The sequence below is a fragment of the Ichthyophthirius multifiliis genome, assembly GCF_000220395.1.
Source record: "Ichthyophthirius multifiliis unplaced genomic scaffold scaff_1120509251133, whole genome shotgun sequence".
Taxonomy (NCBI): Eukaryota; Ciliophora; class Oligohymenophorea; order Hymenostomatida; genus Ichthyophthirius; species Ichthyophthirius multifiliis.
Window position 1 is genome coordinate 98,926 of NW_004086173.1, and position 13,247 is coordinate 112,172.

The 13,247-nt window shown below is 18.6% G+C and overlaps 3 protein-coding genes across 3 annotated transcripts, besides 38 other annotated features; all 3 read right to left on the bottom strand. All coding sequences in view use genetic code 6, as the record gives it.

Moving 5' to 3' along the window:
* The first annotated feature begins 10 nt into the window (after positions 1-10).
* Positions 11-53: a microsatellite.
* Positions 54-260: 207 nt separating this feature from the next.
* Positions 261-3,393, bottom strand: IMG5_146680 (hypothetical protein; the record flags this gene model as incomplete). The annotated part of the gene is made up of 4 exons (XM_004031083.1): positions 261-670; positions 847-1,815; positions 1,912-3,199; positions 3,255-3,393. The coding sequence occupies 4 exons, from the start codon at positions 3,391-3,393 to the stop codon at positions 337-339; spliced, it is 2,730 nt and encodes a 909-aa protein (XP_004031131.1). The 3' UTR covers positions 261-336.
* Positions 682-797: a microsatellite.
* Positions 683-797: a microsatellite.
* Positions 684-788: a microsatellite.
* Positions 699-794: a microsatellite.
* Positions 724-819: a microsatellite.
* Positions 728-833: a microsatellite.
* Positions 750-830: a microsatellite.
* Positions 1,836-1,906: a microsatellite.
* Positions 3,394-3,433: 40 nt separating the features above from the next.
* Positions 3,434-3,479: a microsatellite.
* Positions 3,480-3,608: 129 nt separating this feature from the next.
* Positions 3,609-3,682: a microsatellite.
* Positions 3,647-3,715: a microsatellite.
* Positions 3,686-3,732: a microsatellite.
* Positions 3,733-3,740: 8 nt separating this feature from the next.
* Positions 3,741-3,782: a microsatellite.
* Positions 3,741-3,786: a microsatellite.
* Positions 3,787-4,925: 1,139 nt separating this feature from the next.
* Positions 4,926-4,962: a microsatellite.
* Positions 4,963-5,516: 554 nt separating this feature from the next.
* Positions 5,517-5,563: a microsatellite.
* A 720-nt stretch (positions 5,564-6,283) lies between these two features.
* Positions 6,284-6,340: a microsatellite.
* Positions 6,286-6,344: a microsatellite.
* Positions 6,287-6,385: a microsatellite.
* Positions 6,288-6,364: a microsatellite.
* Positions 6,325-6,381: a microsatellite.
* Positions 6,355-6,446: a microsatellite.
* Positions 6,372-6,409: a microsatellite.
* A 353-nt stretch (positions 6,447-6,799) lies between the features above and the next one.
* Positions 6,800-6,902: a microsatellite.
* Positions 6,802-6,847: a microsatellite.
* Positions 6,809-6,856: a microsatellite.
* Positions 6,874-6,924: a microsatellite.
* Positions 6,925-7,389: 465 nt separating this feature from the next.
* Positions 7,390-7,436: a microsatellite.
* Positions 7,437-8,204: 768 nt separating this feature from the next.
* Positions 8,205-8,266: a microsatellite.
* Positions 8,267-8,292: 26 nt separating this feature from the next.
* Positions 8,293-8,327: a microsatellite.
* Positions 8,328-9,584: 1,257 nt separating this feature from the next.
* Positions 9,585-9,620: a microsatellite.
* A 100-nt stretch (positions 9,621-9,720) lies between these two features.
* IMG5_146690 (hypothetical protein) lies at positions 9,721-11,160 on the bottom strand. Its single transcript, XM_004031084.1, has 3 exons — positions 10,140-11,160; positions 9,945-10,029; positions 9,721-9,897 (listed from the first exon to the last, which is right to left on the bottom strand). The coding sequence occupies exons 1-3, from the start codon at positions 11,095-11,097 to the stop codon at positions 9,813-9,815; spliced, it is 1,128 nt and encodes a 375-aa protein (XP_004031132.1). The 5' UTR covers positions 11,098-11,160; the 3' UTR covers positions 9,721-9,812.
* Positions 10,053-10,121: a microsatellite.
* Positions 11,161-11,530: 370 nt separating the features above from the next.
* Positions 11,531-11,591: a microsatellite.
* A 59-nt stretch (positions 11,592-11,650) lies between these two features.
* Positions 11,651-11,725: a microsatellite.
* A 227-nt stretch (positions 11,726-11,952) lies between these two features.
* On the bottom strand, positions 11,953-12,348 carry IMG5_146700 (thymidylate kinase, putative; the record flags this gene model as incomplete). The annotated part of the gene is made up of 1 exon (XM_004031085.1): positions 11,953-12,348. One exon carries the CDS (start codon positions 12,346-12,348, stop codon positions 11,953-11,955), a length of 396 nt encoding a protein of 131 aa, XP_004031133.1.
* Positions 12,349-12,881: 533 nt separating this feature from the next.
* Positions 12,882-12,943: a microsatellite.
* Positions 12,928-12,968: a microsatellite.
* Positions 12,969-13,116: 148 nt separating this feature from the next.
* Positions 13,117-13,157: a microsatellite.
* Positions 13,158-13,247: the final 90 nt, after the last annotated feature.

Genomic DNA, 13,247 nt, shown 5'->3' on the forward strand with positions numbered 1-13,247 from the left:
TGAATTATTTTTAAGAAAAAAAAAAAAAAATTAATAAAAATATAAAAAAATTATATTTAAAAATTTGAGGATTTTTTTCTTTTTATAGATTGTAAATTTTTTTAAAAAAAAAAAAAAGAAAAAAAAGTAAAATATACATTTATATTAATATTTTTAGTTTTTTGACTTAAATAATTTATTTATATAAATAAATTTGTATTTTAATTATTTATATTATTTAATTCATTCAAATATATTTATATATAATTAAAAAAAAAAAAAAATTAAATTCTAAATAAAGATAATAAGAAAAAATTTAACAATAAAAAAAAAATTCTAAACAATCATTAAATAAAATCAAGAAGAAACTTCTCCTTTAACTAGTTTTCTTAAAACATACTATAGAATACCTCCATTTTAATAATATGCAACTTCAACATCTGTATCAAGTCTTGCCTTAACCTAAAAAGTCTTTCCATTATCGGTTATAACATTTAAAACTTCATTAACTTTTAAATTTCCATTTTTTAAATCAATACTAAACTTTTCCTTTCCAGTCAAACCTAAACTATCTGCATTTTAACAATTTAAAAACTCGCAAGGTAAAATACCCATACCAACTAAATTAGATCTATGAATTCTCTCATAACTTTAAGCAATAACAGCTTTAATTCCTTAAAGATAAGGTCCTCTAAAAAAAAAAAAATTATATATAAATAATTATATAAAAAGATAAATATAAAAATATATATATATATATATATATAAATATTTAAATATATATTATTATAAATATATAATTATAATAATATATAAATTTATTAATAGATTATTATATATTTATAATAATATTTTTTTTTTATATACTTAGCTGCCCAATCTCTAGATGAACCAGATCCATATTCTTATCCAGCTAACACTATAAGTTAATGTTTTTCTTTTTAATATCTATTTGCTGCATCAAAAACTGCCATTTTTTCTCCTGAAGGTATATGTATTGTTTCTGGTCCTACTTTATCTATCATTTTGTTAATAAGTCTTACATTAGCGAATGTTCCTCTTGCCATAATTTCATCGTTTCCTCTTCTTGCGCCATAAGTGTTAAAGTCTTTCTATTATATTCCTCTTTCATTTAAATATCTTGCTGCTGGTGAATTTTTAGCAATATTTCCAGCTGGGGATATATGATCGGTTGTAATAGAATCTCCTAAATTCAATAAACAATAAGCATTTTTGATATTTTAAACAGGTTTAGGGTTCAATTCAGTTTAGGCAAAAAATGGAGGATTATGAATGTAAGTAGATTATTCTTTCCAGTCATAAACTTTTGAGTCTGAGGCTTTCAAAGCATTCCATCTTGGAGTCCCTTATGATATTTTATTATATACTTCTTTGAACATTTCTGTTTTTAGACTAGAATTTACTATATTTTATGTGGTTTCTCTATTTGGCCATATATCTCTTAAAAATACATTTTTTCCCTATTTATCTTTTCCTATTGGTTCAGTTTCGAAGTCAATATCAACTCTTCCGGCTAAAGCGTAAGCTACAACTAAAGCTGGAGAAGCCAAATAATTGGCTCTAGTTAAAGGATGAACTCTTCCTTCAAAATTTCTATTTCCTGAAAGTACTGCAGCGGCAACTATATCTGATTATTTAATTGCTTAATCTACTTCGGGTTCTAATTCACCAGTATTTCCTATACAAGTCATACATCCATAACCTGTAGTATTAAATCCTAATTTCTCTAAATAACTCTAAACACCACTTTCATTAAAATATTTAGTTACAACACCTGAACCAGGACTTAAAGTTGTCTTAATATAAGGTTTTACACTATAATTATAAAAAACATTTATAATATATATATATATATATATATAATATATATATATATATATATATATATATTTATATATATTTATATTTTACTTTAATCCTTTCTCCACAGCATTTTTAGCTAATAAACCAGCAGCAATCATAGAATCTGGATTAGAAGTATTAGTACAAGAAGTAATGGCTGCGACGACAATAGATCCATTTTAAAGAGTATAATTTTACCCTTAATATGTAAAACTATGACTTTTTTTAACTTAATCGCTATTCAATCCATATCCTTTAAACCCAACTTTATTAGTTAGAATTTATTAAAATTCAGTCTTTTAGTCTTTCACAGTTACCCTATCTTGTGGTCTTTTTGGTCCTGAAATACATGGTTCTACACTTCCTAAGTCTAAGTCGAGTACATCTCCAGTATAAACAGGTTCTTTAGTTTCATTAGTTCTAAAAAGTTACTATTCTCTCAAATAATTTTCTATAGTTTTAATTTTATGATCATCTCTACCTGTTAATTTCATATAAGAAACTGACTAACTATCAATAGGAAAATAACCCATAGTAGCACCATACTCAGGTGCCATATTAGCCACAGTAGCTCTATCTGCTAATGTCAAATTATCTAAACCAGGTCCAAAGAATTCCACAAATTTACCTACGACACCTCTTTTTCTTAACATTTAAGTACATGTAAGGACCAAATCAGTAGCAGTTACATTTTATTTAAGTTTTCCATGTAATCTAAAGCCCACTACTTCAGGTAAAACCATCGAAATACACTATCCAAGCATCACTGCTTCGGCTTCAATACCTCCTACTCCCCAACCTAAGACTCCTAGACCATTAATCATAGTAGTATGTGAATCTGTACCTACAAGAGAATCAGGATATAGTACGTTCTATTCATTCTAAAACACTACTCTAGCTAAATATTCTAAATTAACTTAATGTACAATACCACTTCCAGGGGGTACAATCTAAAAATTGTTTAATGCTTTTTGTCCCCATTTCAAGAATTCGAATCTTTCATAGTTTCTCTAAAATTCGATCTCCTCGTTTTTCTCATAGGCCTGCTTATCTTTATACACATCAGCCTAAACTGAATGATCAATAACCAAATCTACGGGACACAAAGGATTTATCTTATTGGGATCTCCACCTAAACGCACCATAGCGTCTCTCATGGCAGCCAAATCGACAACAGCAGGAACTCCTGTGAAATCTTGGAGAATTACACGAGCAGGTTTAAAAGGAATTTCTATTTATTTTTAAGCATTTTTTTACCAAGATAATATATTTTCAACATCTTAGGCTTTTACATTGAATTCATCGCAATTTCTTACAGCACTCTCTAGTAATACTCTTATTGAATAAGGAAGTTTTTCTATATATATATATTTATTGATTTTAATTTTTTTTTTTAAGAGGGGTTAATTTACCTACACGAGAATCGTTTAAATCAGGAAGACTATAGAAATTGTAACTTTTTCCGTCTACTTTTAGATTTTTAAATGTTTTTTAGAAAGGATTCTTTTGGGATGAAAAATTAAATGTTAGTTTATTACCGAATTTATACATTTTATTTATAATTATTATATTTTTTCTTGTTTTTTTTTCCTATTTTATTATTGATTAATTTTTATTTTATTATTATTATTTATTATATATATTTTTTTATGAATATATATATTTTGTTTTTTAAATTATAAATTATTAAATAAAAAAATATTGTTTTCATTTTTATTTTAAATAATTTATAATGTTATTTTTTTTTTATAAAAAAAAAAAATTATTATATATATAAATAAAGATATATATAAATATATATATAATATATATATATATATATATATATTTATATATATATTTTTATTTTAATATTATTTTTTATATATATTTTAAATATTTTCTTTTATAATTTACTTAATTTTTATTTTCTTTATAAAATTTTTATTTATTCTATATAATTTTCTTTATACCATATATTTTTTTATTTCTTAATTTCATCTTAAAATTTTATTAAAAACATAATATAAAAATTATTTATTGTTTAAATTTTTTTATAAAAATATGAGTTTAATATTATAATTTTTTATTATAAATTATTTATATAATAATATATTTTTACTTTATTTTTGTTTAAAAATTATTATAAATGGGTGCTTCTTAAATATAAAATCCTTAAATAATTTATTTTTTATATTAATAAGATAATATAAACTAATAAATATCTTATATAGATTAAAATAGCATCGATTAATATTTATTAAAATCTCACTCAATTTAATATACAAACTTAGTTTTGTTTGAAAAATAATTTTAAATCTAACAACTATATTAATAATTTCAAGCCAAAACAAAATAACTTCAAAATATAATTCATAATAATTTAATAAACATAGAAATATTTTATAACGAAAATTTAAACAAAATCTAAATTTTAACTAAAGACTATTAAAATACACTATCTAATATGACATAATAAATTTCAAATAATGAAAAATATATAAAAGAAACAGATATTTTATTTTATTTCTAAAGTATAATAAATGCTCTTTAAAAATTACACGAAAATTAATTATTTCATGGAGATATAAGACCTGAGACAATATATCTTGATGAAAACAATTCTATTAAACTTTCTCTTTTATAATGTCAAGAAAAATATCCTTTTTCAAATTATAATTAGGCCATATATTATATAATAAATAATCAATAAACATAAATTATAAAAAACAATTTTTTATTATCTCCCGAATAAATAGTAAATTTGAAAAATATGGAAAAAAAATCTAAAAATGATATAAAAACTGACATTTTTAGCTTAGGAATACTCATATTACAAATAATATTTAACTGTAAAAATATATATTATATAAATCATTAAAAAAACTCATTATGCATAAATTTCTCTTTAACATTTTCCTATTTATAATAAATTAAAAATATATATTCACCTTAACTATGCTTTTTAATTTCCTCATGTTTACAAATTTAATATAATAAAAGACCCGATATATATCAAATACAAAAAATTTTAGATGAAATTAAATGTGGTAAAAACTATTATTAAACAATTATATAAAAGGAATATTTATAAAATTCAGAAGTAAGTAAATTTTCTTAAATAAGTAAATTTTCTTAAATGGAAGAAGTACATTATTACGGTTAAAAATAGATTATTGTAAATAGTATATATGATTAAGGAAAATCAGTAAATTTATCAGTTTGTTCATCTCCAAATAAATAGGTTAAAACTATAACTTTGCTAAATAATTCTAAAAAAGATAATATAAAAATATAGGAATGGAATGAAATTTAAAATGATAATAATAATAATTAAATTTTATAAGAAAAATAGGATATTTATAAAAAAAAAAAAAAAAATTTTATTAGTTAGATACTTAATCCAAAAAAAAAAATATAGATAAATTTTTGACATAAAAATAAATTAAAGTAATATTTAAAAAATTAATTTCAAAATATTGTAAATTCATTATATTATGAGATTATAAATTAATTATGTCTTAGAATGTTTCATTTAAAAATATATATGTATTTTTTAAAAATAATAATAATAATAATAATACTTTATAAAAAATATATTTTTATAATAGAAATTATATATTATTTAGTAAAATATAAAAAAAATATATATATGAATATAAATATAAAATTATATATTATTTATTTATTGTAAAATTATTATTTATATATATATATGATTATATAAATATATATTTTATTAAAGATATTTATATTTAATTATCGTTTTTAAATTTATCAAAAAAAAAAAATTTTTATTTCTAAAATTTTATTTTTTTCATTCAAAATATATATAAAATAACTATTATAATAAGACTTAAATAATTTTTTTACAATAAGATGTATCTACGTCATTCTCATTTTTTTAAAACGAAAGTTAAAAAGCTACTTTTTCTTTATTTTCTTCATTTTAAAACGCGGTGATTTTAATCAAATACACATAATCTTTATTATCGAAAAGTTTGAAAGCTCCTCCATATTCTCTATAATTCTAATCATAATTGATATTCTGAATATCATCAGTTAATTCAATCAAACAATTATATAAATTTTTAAAGTCCTCACTATTTTTAACTAGATGGTTATTAAAATAATTACCATTACAACAAATTGCATAATCATTATTTTATTCCCACAATTCTTCAAATATTTATTTACTAATAAATTCCATATTTAAATATTTATTAATGGAACAAGGAATTAATATACAACTTCTATAAGATTTTTATCCTGTACTAAATAAATATATAATATTTAAATAAAAAAATATATTACTTATATGCTATTTAAGCCATAATCATTTATAAATCAATTTTAAAACTAGGAATATAAATATCTTAATTAATAGTTTCTTAAGGTTTTAAATTCATCTGATTTATTTAAGGAGGATCAGCTAGAACAGTTAAATATCCTATTTATTAAGTAAAATATATGTATATATAAATTAAATATATGTATATATAAATTATATATATATATATATATATAATATAGATATTTATATTAATATGTATTTATATTTATTTTATTTTTATTTTTTTATTTATATAATAAATTATATTTAAATATATTTATATTTAATTTATTAAAAAAATATATATAAATAACCTTTACAATAAGATAAAGCTATTAAAATGGAATTTATATTTACACTTAATTTATTCGTATAAGTAAGACTTATTTTTAGAATATATTCTTTATTTTATTTATTTTTAACAAAATTATATTTTGCACTAATTTGAAATTCAAAAGAATCATAAAGAATACAATTTTATAAAATATAGGACTCTTTAATTGTTTTTTTATCTTAATTTATTCTACCAGATTATTATTTTAAATTTTAATTATACCATTATCTTTCAACTTCTTATATTTATTCAAATTTAATTTGTCTTTGTTTATTTATATTAACTTTTAAAGGATTTGGACTAAAAAAATTTTTATAAATATATATATATATATATTTATATAATATATATATTTATATGTTTATAATTTAAATCTTTATTATTGTTTTTTATTATTTATATATATTAATATTTTTTATATTTTATTTACATTAATGAACTAGGACCTATAAAGTTATTTTTAAATGAATTAATCGAAAAATCAATTATATCATTAATTTAGTTATTTTATTTTTTATTTTATTCAGCTATTTCATAAGCTTTTAGTACTGTATAATTATCTTAATATATATTTTATAAATGGCTATTTTAATCATACAAATTACAATGTGCTGCAGTTTTATCATATAAATTTTTAAGATTTTATACATTGTTATCATTATTTAAATCATTTTAATATTAAATTCTTTCTAAACTAATTTAAGATTTTTCTGAATTTTTTTCTATTTTATAATCTTAGAATTGATTTTCCGAAAAAGCCTAAGATATATTATTATTTTCATCTATTTATTATTTTTAATTGGATTAATTATTTATTTTAGGGGATATAGTATATTCCATATTACTCATATTAGAAAATTATTTCTATATTTCTTTTTGATGTTCATCTAATTTTAAGATTTATTTTTTCTATTCAAACGTATTTTTTTCAATTAACTATATTTTTTCCAAAAGAACATTGTTTAAATTAGCATCATAACTATTTTCCTCTTATTTTTTATAAAATTCTTCTTTTAATTTGCATATTTCTTTATGTAAATCATCTATTATAGAATTATTTTTATCTTTTTCTTATTCTTATTTTAATTAATTTTTTAATTGAATAATTTCTATTTAATATTATTACAGACTTTATTCATTTTTCTAATTATATAAATAAATATTGAAATAAATTTAATAAATATACATATAATATGTAATTTTTTTTGAATTACATTATTAATTTTTTAATTTATTTATTATTAATATTATGTAACTTCAATAAGTTATTTTTCAATTAATTATATATTTTTTCTATATTCACAATGTAAAATAATTACTTAATTATTTTTATATTATTCTTTTAAAATCTTTATCTCATTTTAATTATTCGTCATAATTTAAAACTGCTTTCTTATTTGAATTAAATCTTCTTTTCCAGCTTTTTTATTTTTTTAAATTTTTCATTAAAGTTTTATATTTATTATTTAATAGTATATAATTTTTATTGTATTTTTTCTTATTCTTTTTAATACTGTTTTAATTTAATACTCTTTTTTTTTATATATAATTAATATTTTTTAAAAAATACCCATTATTCTTAAGTATAATTAGAATTATAAATATCTTCCATTTCTTCTTTGATTATTGATAATTTTATATTTAAATTATCATTTACTTAAAAATTATTAGCAAATTCAAAATTATCTAAATCTAACTTTTAATTTTCGATACTAATATTATTATCAATATTATTATTATTATTATTAATATTATTATTATTTTCTATTATTTATTATGAATTAATTTTTTTTAAACTCTTAAAATAATATAAAAATAATTATAATATTAATATAATTACAACTATTTCATTTTTAGATAAAATTTAGCTTTAAATTTACTTAACAACATTTGATTATTAAGATTTATCTTATTCTTCTTTTTTAATATTACATTCACTATTTTTAATGTTTTCATTTTCAATTTAAATATTATTTCTTTAATTATTTTCTTTTTTTTCCAATTTATTTTCAAGTCCTTTTATTTATTATCCTTTTGACTAAAAAGATATAATACTCTATGCTTATAAAATTTTATTTTATTTTCCCTAAACTTATTATGCTTAAGCAACTGAAGCAAATGGATTTTCCTCAAAATCTTCTTTACTTTTATTTTGCTTTATTATTTATTCTCCACTAGTTTTTTATTTTACTTAAGACTCTTACATATGTTTTAATTAATACCCATTATATTATTAACCTTTTTTTATTTTCAATAAATCCTATTCTGAAGGTAATAAATCATCAAAATCATCTAAATTTCGACTATTTTCATACTTTACTTTGCTGGTTTTGACACTATCTTCATATTCTTCCACAAAGCCGTATTTCATAGCTTCGACTTTCGAATCTTCGCCCCCTGAAGCTTCAGAAACTTAACCGAAAGCATCTAAATCAAATGCTTATTCTTTTTATTATTTAAGAGTCTATGATTTTTATTATTATTATAGATAAGAATTTTATTTAAGTAAAGTATTATCTTATTATATAAAGGGATTAGAGTTTTTTTTTTAGAAGTTATTCATAATAATATCTTCATTTTTTTTTTATTACCAAAAATTTATTTTAGAATCTTCACTTTAATTAAATTTTTAAGAATCTTAAGGAGAATCTTCCATTGGATTTTTTATATTTCCAAAAATATTTGAATTTTTATTAGATTTATCATCTTATTTTTAACTATTTTATTTAAAACTACTAAATTTACTTAAATTTTGTAATTAAGATTCGCCTCTTGAAATAACTTTTTATTTTTTTTATTGTGAATTTGTATTAAAAAAGTCAGAATCTTCTAATGGGTTTGCTATTTAATCATAAAAATCATTTTTTTAAAAATTTTGAAAAAAATCCATATAATTATCATCATTATTAGAGTTATTTTATTAAGATTATTGCATTTTTTTCTTTAATATTTTTTTAAAAAAAAAAACAAAAAAACTAATAATAATAATATATATATTAAGTAAAGAAAATAATTATTTTTATATAAGAAATTAAGGTTAAATAAATATATTTATTTATTTTTATAAAAAAAATTCAAATTGTTATTTTTTATTTTTATAAATATTATATATATATATATATATATATATATTATTCAACCATTGAGAAATAATTAGATTTAAATATTATAAACATGTAAATATTAAAAATTAATATTCTTATAAAAAATTAATAAAAAAAACGCAAATATAAGAATTCTATGTTTTTATATGTTTATAAAATATATATGTAATAACATAAATATCTGAATTTATGGTAAATTATATCTAAAATAAAAAAAATATCATTTATAAAATTAATATTCTTTATCTGATTTCCTAATAACAATTTTATAGGCTTTATCAAAATCTTTTTATGTAATAACATATCTAATAAATAAAAAATAAAAATAACAGAAAAAATATAAATTAATAACCTGTTTTTTCTAACAGCTTACATACCGGCTTCTTGACAAATAGCGGTAATATCAGCACAACATAATTTTTCAGGTCTACTAACATCTAAAAAAAAAAATATAAAATAAATATATATATATATATATATATATATATATATATATATATATATATATATATATATATCTAAATATATAATTATTTTATTTTTTTACATGATTCTAAATCTACATCTTCTGCCATATTCATTTTTGCTGATACAGTTTAGAAAATTAGTCTTTTTTATCTTCTATCTGGTAACGGGAATTCTATTTTTCTATCCAATCTTCCCGGTCTTAATAAAGCTGGATCTAGTGTATCTTATCTATTAGTAGCCATAATAACTTTTACATTAGTTGTTTAATCGAATCCATCCATTTAATTTAAAATTTCAATTAAAACTCTTTAGACTTCTCTATCAGCTCCAGTTTATGCATCGAATCTTTTTGTTGCTACAGCATCTACTTCATCAATAAAAATAATACTTGGTGAATTTTCTCTTGCTAATTTGAAAACATCTCTGACCATTCTTGGTCCTTCTCCTAAATATTTCTAAACAAACTCCGATCCCACAACTCTTATAAAAGCCGCTGTAGTATGATGAGCTACAGCCTTTGCCATCATAGTCTTTCCAGTACCTGGTGGTCCATACAGAAGGACACCTCTTGGAGGATCTATTCCTATTTATTCGTAAAGTTCTGGATAAGTTAGTGGTAATTCAACTGCTTCTTTCATTTCTTATTTCTATTAATCCAAACCTCCTATATCCTAATATGAAACATCCGGTTTTTCAGTAACTTGCATCATTTATATTGACGAATCACTTTCACTGGGTAATATATCAACAATAGAATGTGAATGACGATGTAACGCAATACTGGTTGAAGGCTTTAATTATTCTCTATCTAATGTCGATAATACTCTCACGTAATAAGTTGAACCTCCAGAAGATGATACTAAAGCATGTAATTCGTCTATCATTTCTATAAAATGACCGATTACTAAAGGGACTGATTGGATTCTTTTAAGCTCTTCCTTTGAACGAATTAGTTCACGTTTGAGCTTTTTTTAGTCGTCTTTTATAAATTCTTCTTATATGTCGAGAAATTCTAGTTGTTTTTCTAATTCTTTCATTTGAATGTATAAATCTTCCTCGGTTTGTGATGATAAAGCGTCCTTTTTTTTTTTTTTTTGGATTAATGGCTATATTCTCATTTGTTTTCATTTATTTTTTTTACTGCTGGTTTTTCGATTTCCATTTTTTTTTTTTTAATTTTTATAAAATGTTTTTTTTTTTTTTTTTAAGAATCTAATCTTGAAAATAAAATAAATATAATAATTTTTTTATTTTATTAATTAAAATACAATTTTTTTTATTATTTATTTTAAATTAAAAAAAAAATATTATTAATTATTAAAGTCTTTTCCTAATGTGTTATTTATACAAGTAAATTAATTTCATTATTTTAGTTGTTTAATTTTAAACTAACAAAAACATTAATTTTTTTAAAGAGCTATAAATATTTAAAAATAATTATAAGTAAAAAAAAATTAATCGTATTAAAATAAATTAAAAGAAAAATTAAATAATAAAAATTATAAAACAAATAAATAAAACAAAATTTAAATTTAAATATAATAAAGAATAATATTTATTTTAAAAATATTCATATGATTAAAATAAATAATATATATATAAATATATATATATATATATATATATATATATATATATATATATATATATATATATATATATATAAACAGAATATAATAAAAAAATACTAATACCATAAACTACATAAACATAAATAATTTCTATAAAATTTAAAACATATAAATTTAAAAAAAAAACCTTTAATAAAGTATTTTTACAAATATAAACTTAAAAAATACAAATAAAGTAAATATATATAAAAAAATATTAAAAGAGTCATATTTTTCGACAGATATATATTTAAATATATATATATATAGAATGAAAAAAAATCACTCCATCCATAATTTATCAAGTTCACATTTAAGTCTTTTTTACATTAAAACATCTAAGTGGTCTTTAATTTCTTAATGGACTTCATCTAAGCTTTTTTCAGTGTCAATTCTGACAACATTTTTTTCATTTCTTAGCAATCCTTCAAATTCGAATCTGACTTTTTTCTAAAAGGAATTATTCTCATAAATTTCTTCACCGAACCCTCCTCTTTTACTTGTCACTTCTTCCGAAGCGTACAAATAAAAAATAATATCAGGCTAAGGAAGTCCTTTATCACAATTTTTACACCATTCCACATTTAAACCTTTAGCTGTAGAGTAACATACACCTGAATAAGCGTATCGATCAGATATAATAGTTATTCCAGAGTTGATTTTTTCCACTATATCCATTTAATTTTCCCATCTATCAGCAGAAAATAATAAATGAATAGTTTAATCAGTATATGTTTATCCACCTTTTAAAAAATTATTTATTTATTATCCAATCATTGTAGTACGATCAGGAAATTTCTTTATTTAGGCTGTTTTTTATAAACCTTATATATATTAAAGTAATCTTTCTGATTAAGTTGTTTTTCCACACCTATCTAATCCTTCGAAAACAATAAATAAACCTCTTTGTTTTTATTTTTTCATTATTTTTTTTGTTTTATTTTAATAAATTATTTTTAAACTAAAATAATATTTAAGCAGAAATAGTAAATTTTATTTATATTTCTTATTATTCGCGCTGGTATATATTTTTTTTGAAAAAGAATATTTTTTTTTGTAATTAATTTAAATATTATATATTCAAAAATAAAAAAAAAAAATTAAATTTATAAAATTCATTTAATTTTAAAATAAATATATTTTTAAACAAATTAATATTATTAATATTAATTTATTTAAAAAAAAAAATTAAATTATTAAAGCAATTTAAAAATTATATATTATAAAAATAATAATTCTAAATATAAAAAAATGAATTATATATATATAAATATATATATATATATATATATATATATTATTATTCTTTTTTACTTTAATAACTTTATAACTTTTTTTTCTATATTTTTTTATATTTTAATTTATATCTCACGTAAACTTAAAAAAATAACATACAATTCTTTTTATAATTAAATTTATTATATTTTTGGAAATATACATCTAATATTTATTTATTAAATCTTTTTATTTATTTAAATTTTATTATTAAATTTCATAAAAATATAATTATAATTTAGTTTACTTTAATTATTATAATTTTTAAAATAACTTTTTTTTACAACTTTACTATTAATAAT